This window comes from Amblyomma maculatum, chromosome 3 (genome assembly GCF_055883805.1).
Source record: "Amblyomma maculatum isolate TAMU_Amacu chromosome 3, ASM5588380v1, whole genome shotgun sequence".
Classification (NCBI taxonomy): Eukaryota; Metazoa; Arthropoda; class Arachnida; order Ixodida; family Ixodidae; genus Amblyomma; species Amblyomma maculatum.
Genome location: NC_139346.1, coordinates 190,812,469 through 190,830,482, shown reverse-complemented (window position 1 = coordinate 190,830,482; position 18,014 = coordinate 190,812,469). Strand labels below are relative to the sequence as shown.

The following is an 18,014-nucleotide window of genomic DNA, read 5'->3' as shown; positions in this document are numbered from 1 at the left end:
AGATGTGGAGGCACTAATCAACTCGAAGCCTCGTTCTTTCACTTGACATTCCTAGAAATTTTGGACAAATTGTTTGGAGGAGTTCTTGAACGTATCTTTTTTTTTTTACGCGTTTTCTACTTTCATAACAGTATCCCCATAACATAACAATATCCCCAGATTCTTCTCCGCTACGCTTGTTGTATTTTCTTGTTATTTATTTTTAAACACTGACTCCACAGTAGCACAAGACAAACATCAGAAGCAAAACTTCGGAACGCATCGGAAGCTTCGACCATTTTTGTTAACACGTTAACAAAAGTACCTTGGAAATTCCCGAGTCACTTCACAATTATTAAAACGTATGGAAGTATTAGTTACTCGTTCTGAGCGCATGACACCCTTGAGGTACGACTTTTTGGTACGCGTCAGAAGCTTAGATAAAGTTTGCTAATACGTTCGCAAAGCAGTTTAAAGAATTCCTCAACTGCTTCATAACTTCAAGAACGCAGACTGTTCTTTTTTTATGGCAGTTTTAACTATACTCGCTACAAGGGCAGGAAACACATTATAACTGAATTTTTGCTACGACTCGGGAGTTGGATAATTTCTTTATCATGTGCATAACAGTATGTTACCGGTGCCTCAGCGTTAAAAGCAGACCAAGAAAGATGGCCAATGGCATTTTATCAATGTTATGCATTTTTTGTATTCTCTTCCTTTGTTTTTATGCTAATGTATTGCCCTTTCTCACCGTTGTCTCCCCCCCCCCTCTCTTTTGTAATGTCCCTGATAGGGATCTTTAAGGAAGTGATAAATGATGATGAGGATAATGATGTATGTACTTGTACTTAGTGCTCAGCTTTCGACGCCGCGGATGCTCACGATTAGGAAAATAACAGGACTCTCCCACATAAGGATGATTAGCGGATTCCAACGCGCAACAAACAAAACTTACTGGGGACACTTAAAGTATGCTACGGGTTGGGTTGTTAAGGGAAAACTTTGAAGCCCTATTGCATACGAAATGTCTTTTCTAACAAAGGCCTTTTATATCTTTATTGGCCGTTACCTCAAAGTTGCGAGGTAAGGTCAATTTACATTTCTCCATTTTACCCCCGCCAACCGTTATGGATGGTTTACATTTTTAATTCAATTTAATTTCACTTCAGTTAATTCATTCAACTGACTGTGGTAAATGGTTCTATACGCCACTTTTCGAGGGACGCCTGGTTTTTCCCATCAATTGGGGATTGTAATGTTTCCGCATCAAAAAATTAGCTGGAGGCATAGCTGCTACATTTTTCAGTTTGCGAAGCGCCACAGTTCAGAGAAAACACAAACATACAAACACCACAAAATGCAAGAAAAGCGTCCGGACAGCGCAGCCTGACTCGTATGTGTACTGTTAGGTTTGGGTCGCAAGTGCCTGAGTAGCGCACCGCTGCCAGCAGTTATTACGTTTGTGGCTCACGTGCTCAGCCCACCGCTGACGCAAGTTGTTACATGCGGCGCGCGGCCCTTCGGTAGCGTTGGCCTGGCGACTCCGTGGACGGCATCAACGGTCCCAGCAAAGACGAGGCGTCTTCTAACGAAACAACCTTTACTAAAACATCATGAAGGAGCGGGCAGAGAAGCTGACCTGGAGAGAATACAGACACGTTCACACAGCTGGTGTCTAGCATCGTCTCCACGGCGCGTCAAAGTAGTCTCTCCCTCAGCGGAGACGGCCGCTGCTTTTTTTATAGGTTTTCCAGTTCACAGGGAAAGGGAAAACCCTCACAGGAAATGGAGAGCCCGACAAGTCTGGGCAAGATGGGATGACTCAATCGCAGGTGGTCTGAACGCATCTCCTCCACCTCCTGCAGACGGGCGAGGGCGGCGCACTCTCCACCGAGCTCCGGGCTTGGCCGGCGTTTGCACACACACGCACGCACATTTGGCGCGTGGCATGATTACGTTGAGACCTGCCCGCGGGAGGAAACGTTGCGCGGCCGATGAACGGCGTCGAAATGGCCGATCCGCTCGCGGTTCTGCCTGTTGCTATGCGGTGGCCGCGTCAGCTGTCCCACTTGTCGGTCGAGAAACGTAACAGACTGCCCCGCCGGGGAAGGGAGATCCTGAAGGGCAGGGGACTGCATCCGCTGTCCGGAGGGATCGGGATATTGCTGCTAGCCGGGGTCGTCCGACTGCTTCTCTTGAGCCAGTCAGCCTGAAGAAGTCCTTGGCAAGTCCGGTTTCCAAGGCACTCTGCAACTTGTCTTCAGGAGAGATTTCTGACAACCCACAACGTCACAACCACGCTAAAGACTCAACCGTTCAGCCAGCAAGCACGGCACAAACTTCACTAAGTTTTGCCAGACTATTTCCCTCTTATGCCCCCATTTATAGTAAAGGGCAGCTCAGCAGCACTTGGAACGCGTCCATAAATTTGAAAATTGCGCTTTCAAAAACACCATTCTCAAACAAAAATAATACAATGCAATTTGTTCAAAATCCTATGTCAGGAAGAAAAACACCAACAAGTGAAAACAGGGGCTTCTTCTCACGTTATGGGCTCCGACTTAAGCCATCGGCGTTACCGTTGAGATCACCCTTTTCACTAAAGCTTCGGCTGTCCGTTTCACGGAACAACCGTACCTTCCTGTTTCTGTGCAAAGAAACGCATGAGCGTGAGTCGCTCGTTTTTCTAAACAACCTATCCCTCTCCTTAATGGTTGCGCACCAATCATGCATTTTCTTTGCACGGGCGCATTTGTGCCGCTGGGATGGTCGCTTTCTTTTTCGCGATAGCTTCAACTTGCTCCATTCTTTCTCGCGCCTGCCTTTCCGCTTTTTTCTGTGACAGCACTGGAACACATGCTTTCTGCTTTCTTTTCGCAACCGTATGAGTTTGCTCTTCTTACGATGGCAGCACTGGAATACTGTCCTTCTGCTTTCTTTCTGAACCATCTCTGACAAGCTAGTAGTAACCGTTCTAGCGGTAACCGTTCTAGCGGTAACCGGAGCTAGTAGGGCACCGGTGTCGTCAAAGTGCGGCGCCGCGTCTGCATCGCATGACTTACTTTCAGTCAAATCCGAACAACAACAGCTTACGCCAGTCTCGTCAGTCCCCCTTCTAGGCATTTGCTCTGGCGGCTCGCCACTCAGCGCGTCGCCTCGCTCAGAGCTAACCGGCGCACGATCAAGCTCTTTCGACAGCTGGGGCGCTTCGGATTGCGTGAAGGTCATATGTGCTACGTCCGCGTTCGCACAAGGGGTTGCTTTCGCGAATACAACCTAGCGTGGTATTGGGGCTCGAACGATTCTGACTCTGCTCTGGTCGCTCGCTGTCGACTTCGCAAGTCTCGCTCTCTACAGCGTACGCGCACTCCTCGTCGGTCTGCCCTGGCTGATCACAACTCGTGGGCTGCGCAGTTTCTCTGATCGGCACTTCGTTTTTCTGCGTGCCCTGCTCTACGACAAAGTTGATTTCGGAGACCACAATATTTTCATCTCCTAGCTCGTTTTCATCTCCGTCGCGCTCTACACAAGCTTCTGATTTTAACTCGAGAGACGGTTCAGTTACTACCAGTTCCCCACACTCATATGATGGAACTGTATCTCCTACAGCTACTTGGGTCGGCGTGCAGTTCACCTCGCTTAACGGCGTCACATCGGACTTCTCGCCGATTAAGCCTGTGCTAACCGTCTCAGCTAGTGGCTCGACCAAGGTAACACGATGCTCTTCTGTTCGAGGATCGGTCGGCTCACTACTGCGGTCACGTTGCTCGGCCGTTTCCCCAAGCTGTTTCTCACACTCCGGTGCAAGTTCGATTTGCTCCGAAACTTCCGCACTGTCTAGCCATTCGCTTACAGCGGCGTTCAACTGATACGCCAAATCAAAGTACGTCGTGTTACAATGTTTCTCGCTCTCATATCTTTTCCGAAGATCCTGACGCGTTATCCGATATCGTATCAGCAATGACTCTTTTAGTGCATCGTAACTTTTCAAGCGGTCGCCAACCAATCGCTTGATTTCTTCCGACGCTTCAGCGGAAAGAAGAGCTACCAACTTCTGCGCCCAACTACCTCGCTCGAAGCGTTTACTTCTGCAGACATTCTCGAAGTCTGCCAAATACTCGGCCACATCCTCGGCAATGAGGAACGGTGGCGGACCATCTCGCGGTATTGAACCGTTACACTGAATGGCACTGCAAGCTTTAATCCTTTCCACGCTCATTCTATGTGCTGAAATCTCCAGCTGCATCAGTTTCCTTACGCGGGCGTCCTCTTTCTCGTAACGTTCCCTACGTTCTTCAATGATCTCAAGGCATTCCGAAAGCTCGTCATCTTCAGCTTCCAATGCAAGAATAGCCTTTAACACTGTTTTCTGAGTTTGTCTGACAAATCCAGACCCAACCCCTCCGCAAGCTCCATCAATTTCGGTTTGCGCAACGACTTCAAATCCAAACCCATGGCTGTTCCAAGTGCTGCCTTCTCTACTGCCCACTATTGCCTTGCTGCAATTAACCCAGCAACAACGACAACACAATTACCAGCTCTGTTCTCTACTTAACAAAAGCCTGGCAAAACTCAGTAGAAGAAAGTCCCGCACTCACCAAACCTCGCAGCCAAGAATCCAACGCAGTCGTTCCGCTGCAGGCAACCAGTCATCACACAGGGCTCGTTGCACTGCTCCCGCCTTTCCGCTTAGCTGCTTGTTTCACGGGTCACGCCTGGGACATCTCCGCTCTTCCCACCAGATGTTGCACCTCGGTCAGGCCTGGCTCGTTTCACCGACCACGGTCACTGCTTGGTCTTCCTCGTTCCTCCGCTGTTCACCAGTTGTTGGACAACGGTATCGCCTACCTCGTCTGACTCGTCCCTCCCGCCCACGGGTACGGCTTGGTCGTCGTCATCCCACCGCTGCCACCAGTTGTTAGGTTTGGGTTGCGAGTGCCTGAGTAGCGTACCGCTGCCAGCAGTTATTACGTTTGTGGCTCGCGTGCTCAGCTCACCTCTGACGCAAGTTGTTACATGCGGCGCGCGGCCCTTCGGTAGCGTTGGCCTGGCGGCTCCGTGGACGGCATGAACGGTCCCAGCAAACACGAGGTGTCTTCTAACGAAACAACCTTTACTAAAACATCATGAAGGAGCGGGCAGAGAAGCTGACCCGGAGAGAATACAGACACGTTCACACAGCTGGTGTCTAGCGTCATCTGTACGGCGCCTCCAAGAGTCTCTGTCTTAGCGGAGTCTACCGCTGCTTTTTATAGGCTTGCCAGTTCAGAGGGAAAGGGAAAACCCTCACAGGAAATGGAGAGCCCGACAAGTCTGAGCAAGATGGGATGACTCAATCGCAGGTGGTCCGAACGCATCTCCTCCACCTCCTGCAGACGGGCGAGGGCGGCGCACTCTCCCCCGAGCTCCGGGCTTGACCGGCGTTTGCGCACACACGCACGCACACACATTTGGCGCGTGGCAGGATCACGTTGAGACTGCCCGCGGGAGGAAGCGTTGCGCGGCCGATGAACGGCGTTAAAATGGCCGATCCGATCGCGGTTCTGCCTGTTGCTATGCGGTGGCCGCGTCAGCTGTCCCACTTGTCGGTAGAGAAACGTAACAGTACAGATCCGGCAGAAACAATTTATAAAGCGAATGAAATGTTTTTCACTCGTTCCGTGCGAAATATATGAAAGTTTCTTGTATTTATACGCGAGCCCACCAACGGTATTTGATAGAAAATGTTTTAAGTAAATCCCGATTTCGGACAGAAAGCTTGAGTAGAGGTTGACCATTCCTTATTGTTGTAGCCGCGACTGTATTCCTTGTGTTCATTCGTGCACTACGTTAGGAGCGGGAACTATAGAACGGTGTTGTAATTAAGCAAAGCAAGCAGTACTGCTGTACGATGCGTGCGACCAACTTCTGCTGTAGAGTTGTTTTATTGCGCATTACAGGAGCTTTACGAAGCTCGCGCACGCCTATGTATACCTTGGTGTGAAGACTTGTTGGTGGCACCGGTGGACGAGGCGTCCACGTTGGCCAGCGGCCTGCTGGCGTTTCGCGGCGGAAGCGCTGTGGTCTCCGTGGCCGATGTCAGCGTGGGCATGGGAACATCGTTGGGGGACTGGGCGCCGCCGCCTCCACCCGACGCGCGTCGGTGCAGCAGCCGTGGTGGAAGGCCCTGCTCCTGCAGTGAGGCCGCAGAGCCCGCGGGCCGCTGCTCTTGCCACGAACCTGCGCACGAACAGCATACGGAGTTGAAAGAACGACGAAAAAACGATGTTGTTGTATAGACACGCACACACAAAGGTATTAGGAAAAAAGTAAACAGGAGTGCTCTTAAGTCTGCTGAAGAGCAGAAATGCGAAAGCAATTTTCTTCCCTCTCAAACCCATGAAGTTATGCTACCGCTATCATTACCACTATCACCAACCATTACAATCACTATCACTACTATCCCAACTATCATCACTATAGCTACTATCACTAACACTATCACCATCAACACTATCATTGGTATCACTATCAGTATCACGACTACTGTCAACAATGGTATCACCATATATTCATATATTGTCAGTAACTGTCAGTGACTATTTTTATTATCTCAATCGTTAAAGCGTTGGGGATGGTACTTTGTCTTTTTTTTTAATGTTTACTTAGATAATCACAGAAATTAGTAATGTAATCTGTTAAGGGGAAAGATAATTAGACACAAAGTAGAAGAAAAAACAACGTGCCGATGGTGGGATCCGAACCCACGACCTCCGAATAACGCATCCGGTGCTCTTCCAACTGAGCTACATCGGCCGCTGTCCCCCCTGCTACTTTCTTAGGTATTTATGTTGTCTGTATACGAACCTTGAGAGTGTTCACCAGCGCCACCCTCAGCCATAGCGGCGGACGTGGGACGTCCTTTGTTACCGCCAGCGTCACGTAGAACGTGATCAAGAGCGAGGGTGAAAGCTGTGCTAGAACCCTCTTACGCTACCTATGGCTTCAAGACTGCCAGAACCGAGACCCCCGTAAGCTACAAGCAGATCAATCAAGGGGAAATGAGGGTGCTCGTTATAATACATGAAGGAAAGAAGCCAACAGTCGGCGAGGCCAAGGAAAGCGTTGGGGATGGTACTTTATGTCTTTTTTTTTAATGTTTACTTAGATAATCACAGAAATTAGTAATGTAATCTGTTAAGGGGAAAGATAATTAGACACAAAGTAGAAGAAAAAACAAAGTGCCGATGGTGGGATCCGAACCCACGACCTCCGAATAACGCGTCCGGTGCTCTTCCAACTGAGCTACATCGGCCGCTGTTCTCCCTGCTACTTTCTTGGGTATTTATGTTGTCTGTATACGAACCTTGAGAGTGTTCACCAGCGCCACCCTCAGCCATAGCGGCGGACGTGGGACGTCCTTTGTTACCGCCATATATATATATATATATATATATATATATATATATATATATATATATATATATATATATATTGTGTGTGTGTGTGTCCTATTATTATTTCTAAAACCTACATCACTATATAATACTGGCTATATGATAATTTAGAGTTCGTGCGCACACACTTGCGGGTGCCACGGAGAAAGCGTGGCAGGAGACACTGCGCCTTTCTTGCAAAACAATTTTATGTACTCTTCCGTAATCGACAGTAGATATAAAGTGCGATGTCAGTGCACATTAAGGATCCCCAGGTGGTCGAATTTACTGCATAGCCCCTCCACTTCGGCTCCTCCTTTTCTCTTTCTGCTTTCCACTCCCACCTTCCCCCTTACTTTACAGCCCGGTTCTGGTGTCCACGGAAAAGTGTGACAGATACTGCGTCTTTCCTTTCCTGCGAACCAATTGTTCGAGTACTCACTGAGCTTAATACAACCGTCTGCTAAAAGGGAAACGCCACGAGATATCAACGGAACGAAACGACAGACTCGATTCCAAATGCGTGAGCGCACCTCCAGCCGCCGCCTCCTCGACCGCGAGCGTCGGACAACGCGTGTTTTACGCGCTAGCGGACCTCGGCGGCTGCGTTTCGATGGAGGCGAAACAAAGAGGCGTCCGTGTCATGTGCGATGTCAACGCACGTTAAAGATCCCCAGGTGGTCGAAATCACTTCGTAGCCCTCCACTACGACTCCTCTCTCTCTCTCTTTCCACTTTCACTCCCACCCTCCTCCCTTCCCTTACGGCGCGGTTGAGGTGTACACAGGAAACAGGTGAGGCAGTTACCGTGTCTTTCCCTTCCTATAAATCAATCAATCAATCAATCAATCAATCAATCAATCAATCAATCAATCAAAATTACGCGCGAACGTGTGGCGCCATAGCCATCCTTGAGGATTGCGCGGCAGCATAAAAGAGCGAATTCTTGTCGTGAAGTCTCGTTTGTGCCCGGATGTCCACGTTTTGGTGCCCGAACGAAGAGATATCAGTGCCCAGATTAGAAGAATCGCAGCCCGAATATTGGCTCTTATATGTCTTCGACGTCCCCTCAAGCGTCAACGGGAGCTAAAAGCATTTCGTACTCAGTAACTGAAAATAACTCCCATAGTGAGCAATTCATCCCACAAATAAAATATCTACCAAGAGTAGGAAATGTTCGCAATATGGTACCAAACACGCACAATAATCGCCTTCTTCGTTTACCTATGTAAAGTGAATCATATAAGAATTTTATCAGCATTAAATTCAGTGCCCACTACGGGACTGGCATGTGCATAGCAGAAATAAATGAGGCTAAAGTCACACAATACACGCGAAGAAAATGCGAAGAAAACTCCCAGCGCCACCTACCTTTGGCCAACACACACAACTTAATTCAACCTAGGTAGCGATTACTGCGTTTTTATTTACATAATCATGGGGCATGAGAAAGGTTGAAAACAAAAAAAGAGCCCCCCCCCCCCAAAAGAGATCCATGTTTTTAAAAGGCGGACGCAAGGCACGTGCTTTGAAAAACCGGCCGATAAATTCTGGAAATGTGATACCCCTGAAACTAAGCGGTGATGCGGAAAATGAACTTCCTGAAAATCCGCAGGGATGAAGACAATCACGTTCTGTCCTGCTGTAAAGAAATTTTGTTCGTACAGGATGGCGAATCTGCATGAGTGCACAAATATGACACATCGCCTTTTTTCTACCTAAAGTAAAGATGAAATATGTAAAAAAGAACGCAGGGTTACGCTGCAGGCTGTCTGGCCTATGATGTTTTAGTGCGGAAAATAGCGCGCCCTAGATGAGTTAAGTTGCGGAACGCTGTTAACTGCCGTAAGACTGCACTGTCAACGGAAGCATAAAGAAAATGTGGGAAATAGACCGAAACCATTCAGCAGTCCTTGAACCGAAAGAAAGAAAACACGGCAGTTGGCTACTTTATACTGTAGTATAAGACCTTCATGTCAGATATTTGGGCCGCACATTTATAATGTATAAGACCGATGGGCTGTGAACCTGGGACCTTATGTCGGGTGATGTTAATTGTTTGCAATTGAGCCTCAGGTTCATTGTGACTCAGGTCCTCTGACATGGCTGCCTTGACTCCTTTTCCATATCCATAAGAACACATGCCAGCATTGAAATAATTAGCTGTGATACGGACCTTTCTCAAGACATAACATGAAACAAGGTCAAGCCAAGGAGCAGACAACTAGCCGCGAATTACGATGTTAGTGCCTGAAAAAAAAAAAGAAGAAATCGAAACAGCTGCAAAATAAAAACACGACCGAGATCTCCTGATTTTTGTTCAGCTACGAGCCGAATAGTTAATATAACTGCCCATTAAAACCTCAAGAAAATAGACATATGTTATCTCGAGCTTGTTAATTATAAAACGGAAAGCATGCCTTCCTTCGTTTAGCCTACTGAGGGCTTACTAAGCGCTGCACAGTAATTTTCGATGATTTCCCTGAACGACATCTGTGCTTAGAGAAAGCGTGTATATTCAATGCCGTAAGCACTGTCTTATTTACTGTAATAAACAAGGGCATAAAAATTAGCGCGGCGGTATAGCCAGCAGAACATCGTACTATTTGCACAAAAGAACAAGTGATCCGCGCTGATCTCTTGCACCGTCTGCCGTTCGTGTAGCGTTAGATCGACATCTCTGCGTTAGAGCCAAAGTAAGAAAGAAAAGACCTATAAGAAAAATGGCTGTGGCTCAACTTGGTTAAGCCTGGATAATTCCGAAAGCAATAATTGCCTGGCTACGCTTGGACTCAAAATTGGCGTGTCTTGAATACTTAGCTTAACTGGTTAGTCTATGTATAAGCAGTAATGAGGCGATTAGTGCAGATGATTTCATAATTATTGGAACATTTTGTGACACAGTAAAGTCTAGAGCAGTCAACGCCAGCACATATAGCAGCTGGTGTGACGTCACAGCGACAGTAGCGCCGCAGGTGAGCGGCGCAGCAACCACGCGCCGTAACTGCGGCTGGACGATCTGAAGGAGCGAGTTGGTTCCCCATACCTAGCAGCTGGTGTGACGTCACAGCAACAGTAGCGCCGCAGGTGAGCGGCGCAGCAACCACGCGCCGTAACTGCGGCTGGACGATCTGAAGGAACGAGTTGGTTCCCCATATCTAGCAGCTGGTGTGACGTCACTCCGCTTAAGGTCAAACGTAACTGCGGCTGGGTCACGCGAAGGCTTGAAAGTGCGAGTAGTATTGCTTTCGCAATAAAATTTCGATGCAAGCGAACTGTGTCTCCAAATCGACGTCACTGGTGTCTTGTGGCGGCGTGTTAAGAATCTAAAGAGCAGAGAGACCCACACAAAGATGGTTTGGTTTTGTTTAGGGGGTTTACCGTTCCAAAGCGAATTAGGTTATGATAGACATCGTAGTGGAGGACCCCGGAAATTTCGACCGCCTTAGGTTCTTTAAGCGTGCATTGACATCACGCAGCGCACGGGCGCCTTGCTTTTCGACTACATCGAAAAGCGGCAGCAGCTGCTCGGATTCGATGCCGCATCCTTGGGCACAGTAGTCGAGCGCCGTAACCACTGCACCAACGCGGCGAAAAAAAAATACAAGCCTGCTTCAGTAACCCATCACCTGTGACATCGGTATAGTTCGTCTGGATGCCCGACAGGAGCGTGCCTGCTAGACACCTTAGAAGTGAGTTACTGAGCGAGGGGGCAGTTTAGTGCTTCTTATTAATTTCACAGCAAGTTTTGTCTTATCCATTAAAAGCATAGAAAAAATAAGTTGTCATCGCAAAAAAAAATGCAAACTGGAGCTTAATCATATTATTTTCTCAATTGCTACATCCAAATACATTCTGCGTGCCCCGAACTCTATAATCACGCTTCACAGTTTAACCAACGTCAAAGCATGCCGGATGAATATTCTGTTTAATGGACAGTACCGGCAGTTTTTCGCCGCATATGAATCCATTGGGATACCGAAGACGAAAATGGCGACAACAGGATCTAGGGGCGGCACGAGCCACGCGCCCGCCGCCGGAGATTGCGAGCACGCACCGGTGTTCACCCGCCCTTGGACAGCGAAACGACGGGCCTAACGCAACACTGGAGCCGTCAGCCAAAGGGCCCGACCTGAGGGCCCCGCCGCCCCGCCCCATGCCGGCCGCCGCCGCCGCTGCCGTCGGGGGCGCCTCGGCCGAGCGCACACCCAGCCGGGTTCTGCGGGTGGCCATGTTCGGCGTTATGACGTTCATGCTCATCGCCGTCATCTCGGTAATCGTGGTCACTCTTTTCGCCGTGGTCTTCCTGTCGCGCAAGTCCCACGACGTCGTGATTCATCGCATGCACCCGGAGCGGCCAATGGATTCCATGATGCCCTTCCAGCTGCCTCCCAGACACCAGGTGCAGGTCCAGGAGCGGATGGTCCGCCGCCGGAGGCCCTTCATGAGCAGGCAGCAGCAGAAGGGAGGTCACGGCCATCGGCGGTACGCCGCTGCAGTCGCCAGGTCAGCCAAGAGCCGCGCCAACAACCTCGTCGCGAGGATCCATCGTCGACTCGCCCGCAAGCCGATCTTCAAGCGCCAGAAGCGACAGAAGCGCCAAAAGCGCCGTAAGGCTAGACCTTCTTACGATTAGACCATCGGACTCTGTACTTTCCGGCACGTGAAACCTTTGCGCCGGGACTTGAGCTGACGTTGTGGCGTCCACCGTGTGGCCTTGTGAAATGGTGATTGTGATCTGACCAACTGACTGTCTGTCGCCTGACCTGCTGCCTGGAAGATTCCTTCCACTTTCAAGCAAGATACCATCGCGGAGAGGGAAGGAATAAACCATTTCACCATTGACATGAGCGATTTCAGGGGCCGATGCTCCTTTCTGCGCATGCCTGTCGTCGATGGCACCACACGGTAAACTTTACAGAGTATAGTTTCAGCCGTGTTGGCTGGCTGTTAGCTGCGAAAGCCTTTGAGCACGGTCGTTCGCTCGTGCACACAGGAGTCTGACCATGCACTGAAAAGCTCGCTGTTGGCCTAGGCAATACTACGGCAAACCTGTGTGCCGCGCGTTACCTGTTCGCTTAAGTTGAGATAAAATATGGAGATAAACCACGCCCATTCGTCGAAGGCAGCATTTCAGCTGGTTATGCATGTTCAAGTGCCCTTTAAACAGGGACGCTTTAGGGAAGCTCTGGAAATTTCAGATCTCTCGGGTTCTTTACCGGGCACTGCACCCTCAGTCCTAGACAGCCGCTCAGCGTCCTAATCACCGACACTACCCTACTAAACACTGGATTGCGCATGCGCATAGCGCCAGGCGGGCTAAATACTGAGCACCAGTCACTGTAGCCGCCAACCCGAACTACAGCTGCATAAATACATCATTAGTCACCTTAGAAGCAGCTGCGTGTGGCACTGCTTCATGTATACGGCGCTAGATGCACATGCGCAAATCTGCACTCCACTAGAAGCAGAGACAAGTCCATACAATAAAAGTTATGCCGTGAAAGAGAAAAAGCTTAATTTTCACGCTCAACTCGTGAGGTAAATTACATTTCATGTTCGTGTACGACATTTTTTGTTTCTTCTTTTCAAATGCTGCCTGCATTCATTAATTCCGTAACGAGGAGATTAGTAAGTATAACTCACGTATTTCGCACTTCAACATTTTTGCACAGACTGGCAGTTCAACGCATCTACTGCTCCGCTGTTAGGGCTGCAAAAAAGCTCGTCGCCCACTCACAGCATCGTTAGCTGGCTGGTCATGAATGCCGCTTTTCAAGGAGTCTGGACTTCAAAGTTCATTTCATTTGGATGGGGGCGCGATCCAGCCGAAAGAATGCACCCAGATTTGATGATGGAAAACGAGCAGAAAAGGAGAAAAATTTTCTTTTTATTTTTAACGCCAAACTATGAAGCAGTGAGGAATGAGGCGAGACGAGATGTGGATGGGTAGAATGAAGGAGAAGACGATGACGCTGCCGCGGCGTTGTTTAGTGCCCGCCGCTGTCTACCCGCGCTGCACTCTGTCGCCTCATTTGCATCACAATGAACTGTCCGTCCGTTCCCCTCAACAAGATCGAATTCCTGGGCTCTCGGCACCCCCTTTCGTCCCGTTCGTGACCTGCCGGACGCGCACTGCCCTGAGGGCCTACCGGCGCTCACCCAGTGGAGTCACCGGATCCTGTTTCAACCTCTCGTTTTTGCAACTGCTTTTTCTTTCCTTCACAGAATGGCTCACAATTGATTTTCGACGATGAAGTTTCCTAATTGTTTCCATTTTCATGAGCTATTTTTTATTTATTTCGGAGACTTGCAATGGGGGGCCTAGGACGGGACAATAAAAAAAGCTTGTTTTCATTTACCCAAGCCCCACGTGAAAGCCGAGCGATGACTGCAGCGCCAAGGTTCGGCGACATGCGAAATTTCTGGCTCTTTTATTCCTTCCGCCGAGGAACGCTCGATGGAGTGTTTAACTGCGCGCTTAATGAGCTGGGTTGATTTCCCCTGCTGCTGCAGCTTGGTATATGGCGCCCTCTTTTCTTCTTTCTTTTCCTTTTCTCGCGGTGATCACTGCCACAGGCACCACCAGAGGCCGGGGTCGATTGGCTCATCTTAGTGACTCGGGCTAACCGCGACCGCGGCTGAGTGAACGACCAAATTAGCCAGCGGCTCGCTCCAGTGGAGAACCGCTTATTTGAGGATTGGAACGAAGTAGAAGACGCGGTTGGATGCCGGACGCTGTTCGGTCGGAACAGTTTCGCAATCCGTTCGCGCTAACGTAAGCCGCCTGGTTGAGTGTACGGCTATACATTGCTCCAGGCATTGCAGCCGCGGTTGCTTCATTGACCGCAGAGGTTTACCAAATGAGACAAGTGTAGTTCCTGATGCGTGTGCTTATGGGTGCAGCACAGGTGTCTCTTGCCATTACGGCTGCGTATATAGGTACGGCGTCCCAACAAAGCTAGGTCAAGGTCAAACTAGGAATTATGTAAAGTACTAGCTCGTATTTTGTTCGCCCCGCATATTTTGATAATTTATCGACGTATGGAGTTAACCAGCTTTCTAAATACGGCCGCAAACACTCAGAAGTGAATAGGAAAGATCTGGAGAGCAGTGAAAATAGTCCGACCCGGTGCTCCTGTCGAGCTGGCGTTACCGTACTCCTTTTATCTTGGCAATAGTAACAGCCCTCGATATTAGAAAAAAAAAAAATGAAATACACCGCGAGACACCCAGAATATTCCGAATATACGCCGCAACACACCGCATACACCCGCCACGTGGTAAAATGTGCATTCGGGCCTGGTACTATTGTTACGGACGAAGGAGGAAGAAGAGGGCAGTGGCGTGGCCAGGAGCGCGCGCGCTAGGCCCGCACACAGATTCATTAAACGTCATCTCACGACCATCGAGCATCTTCTCACTGTCCTCTGTTCTCCTGTTGTCATCGCTTGCCGCCACGCAACACTATTCTCACAACAGAGCGTCGCTTTCTCCTTGGCTAAGAAATGCGCGCCAGCCAAATCTGAGGGCGCGTATTTACACTCAGCAGCTATAACTGGCGCTCATATTGGAAGAACTATGTAAAACAAATCTAGACCAGTTTTAGTTAGGACGACCTGCAGAGGTTTCTTCATTTTGCTTTAATCTACGGCGCAACCATCCACGCATTATGCACCGTAGATGAAAACTCAATGGCCTGACACTTTGAAATCGATGTGAACAAAGTACAGGGCCAGCTCAGTAAACCAGTGGCACCTACAAGGATATGATCCTGTATTTTTGTACTACAAGGTGATAGAGTACATAAACTGGGATGGACTATGTGAGCCCTGTACTATTTTGGTTTAACCTGTGTGAGTAACTTATCTATAATGCGTGGGCCTAAACCGCATTAACCGAAACTAGACAATGTCGGCCCAGGTATCATAGCCTCAGTGGCTTTGGGACGTTAAACCCCACAAACCAAACCAAACCAACCTGAGCTATGTGGACGATGTAACCCAGGAAGTGGCCCATTGGGTTATCATGGTGGAGACGGTGGAACAACTCCAATTATTTTATCCCGGGGAAGAGAGATGTCCTTACTAGCTTTGTTTAGATTTTCTGCAGAGGGAATGAAATGATTTTCAAAAGAAGAGACATGGTTTCCACCTCAAGGCGCAGTGCCGGAGATCGTTCAATAGTTTTCTATTTTATTTTCGGTGAATAAAATACCGCGAAAGATGTAGATGTACGAAACGCACTTGCGCATTCCAGGAATAACCGAGCTCCAGGTAGCTGTTAAGAACCAAGGTTAAATTAGGTGCCGATTTCGAACCGCGCCCTTCGGTCAGGACGAGCATGAACACGTCGCTAGCTTTAAGCTCGGCATTTCTCAGAATCCACGTCCTGCGCATTTTATACGGCACATGGTGAGTAGCGTGGTGAAGAAATTGAGGCTTTTGTCGAATGATATAGTCCATTTGATAGCGACAACACAGCATATTTCTATAATATTTTTTGAAGCGGTAGTCATAGCCACAGTCTTTCTAGACCACAAATATGAACAAGCAGAAAGGCGTATTAAGAGTGACGCAAATATGTTACTGCATGCACATAACGATGAAAAGAATATTGAAGACTATAGAGAAGCACACGAGGATCATCAGTAGCACATACTAAAAGGGGAAGAGCAATATAAGACAAAGCAAGTGCTTGTCCTGCTTCCTTTTTCGTACAGTCTGATTTCGTGCTCTTTTCATGCTAAAGGCAGCTGCACCACATTTTCAGAAGCTCTAGGAAATTAAATGAATACTATCTCAGTAAGCAAAGCGTCAAAAAGATCTGTGCATTTGCCTGTGTGTGTGTGTACGTGTGCGTGCGTGTGTGCGTGTGCGTACGTGTGTGTGTGTGTGTGTATGCGTGTGCGTGCATGTGTGTGTGTGCGTGTGCGTGTGCGTGAGTGCGTGCGTGCGCGCGTGCGTGCGCGCGTATGTGTGTATTCCAGCCTTCAAAATAGGTATAAATGAGCTAATAAAGGTCAGACTTCTCACAACATCAGGCAGAGCACAAAAGCTTGATAATGACGTCGTGGAGGGTGAGATTTCGCATTTCCGCTGCTTTCGGCCACACACACCCGTGCGTTGCAGCACGTCACTAAAGAAAGTCACGCGTGTTTTGTCTTCGCTTACTTTATGTTTGTTCTTTCAAAACAAGCAATTCTGCGTTAGATATGTACCCGCCGCGTAGAGTAAGTCATCATGCACCCCTAGAACTGGCACTACGCACAACAGAGAAGACTGAAGGGCGTCGCTAGTTTCACTCTTTCGACTCCTTTAAGCTTGACGAATTCTTAAGGCCGTTTCATTTGCCCTTTAAGCCATACTCCGTTAAATGAATTGTTAATGTTCTGTCAATCGTCTACATTTTGAAAACAACCAGCCACTTCCAAAAGAACCCACATAGCACATCATATTCAAGCCACTGCTGGATATACTCCTGCGCAATAACTATTGCGAAATTATGCTCCACGGCTATCCCTTGTTCTCTTTTTGAGGTAATAGGCAGATAATTGCGTGCTACATCATTAGAACTGAGCTTTCCTTTGAAAGTTCAAAAACCGTCTAGCGTGTCAGAAATTTCCTAAACTGCAGTTCTTCTCTGCTTAAGCCAAACTTGGCACTGTCCGGCTTTCATTCGTAAAATGCGCTCACTTGATGACGTAACACAGTGGTGCCAACGACCCAGTCATCTTTGTGCATCCTAATGCCCAACGAGCAATGAAACGCGGTTGTTTGCTGGCTGTTGTGTAATTCTGTGCTCGTAAAACAAGGCCAGTTACGGGGAGGGGGAGGCAGCCCAGATTGATGCGGGAAGCAGCGCGAGCCGCACAACGCCCGAGGGTCCTCGCTCCATGGCAGTGACTTCTCGCAAGTGGCTAATGTCGCTTTATTCGCTGCTAGCCTCTATTTCCTTTCCGACGCGCTCTGCTGCTCAGAGGCGGCATTTACTGTTTTCGCGGAGTATATATGGGCTGTAAAGAGAAGAGTAAAAATTAATGAAAGGCGCTATTCAGTAGATGTAGTTACCGTATTTGCGCAACCATAAGCGGACTACCCGGGTACAAATTAACTCCTTTGGCACCCTACCGGTCTCTCGCTTAGTCCCCCCCCCCCAACACACAAAAAAAAAAAAAAAGAAACGCTAGGATCGGCACCATAGTTGGATACAAAAAAAGAAAAGGCAGTTCCTAACTATGGGCACTGGGCAAAACAGCAAACAAACAATTTTTCATATCTGACTGCACTAAACAAGCCACAGGAAGTGAAATTCTCGAGCTTTAATTTGGCCTGATCGTTAGCCTTTTATTTAGGTTGCAAGAAAAGCTTTACCAGCGAACTGCTTTCTGTCGTGGGCTAATTGTTTGTGGAAGTTAATGCAGACTTGAGCTCTATCCGACTATAGTAAGGTTAACTGTGACATGTAATGAGCAACGCAGTTAACTACGATCAACAGTATCCCGCTTCATTTCGAATATATCGCGCCAGTGTGCCGCAAAATCTGTCAAGGTGTGTGACACCCATATCAAAGTCGCTAATTTCGCAACTGAATGTTACTGACGTGACGTGACGTGATT

General features: G+C 48.5%; 2 protein-coding genes across 4 annotated transcripts in view; one reads left to right on the top strand and one right to left on the bottom strand.

Annotated features, from left to right (window-relative positions):
* The window catches only part of LOC146197272 (uncharacterized), a 296,134-nt gene that overhangs the window by 106,699 nt on the left and 171,421 nt on the right, over positions 1-18,014 (bottom strand). For all 3 annotated transcript variants that reach the window (XM_084599072.1, XM_084599070.1, XM_084599071.1), the window contains exon 3: positions 5,956-6,201. In XM_084599072.1, the coding sequence (XP_084455198.1) occupies positions 5,956-6,201 (246 nt within the window). The remainder of the gene's footprint in view (positions 1-5,955; positions 6,202-18,014) is intronic.
* Positions 11,358-12,134, top strand: LOC146197274 (uncharacterized). The gene has a single exon (XM_084595980.1). It carries the CDS (start codon positions 11,358-11,360, stop codon positions 12,030-12,032), a length of 675 nt encoding a protein of 224 aa, XP_084452106.1. The 3' UTR covers positions 12,033-12,134.

Bases quoted from the DNA above. Each gene is read 5' to 3' on its own strand.
- LOC146197274 (XM_084595980.1), top strand. From the start codon at position 11,358: ATGAATCCATTGGGATACCGAAGACGAAAATGGCGACAACAGGATCTA.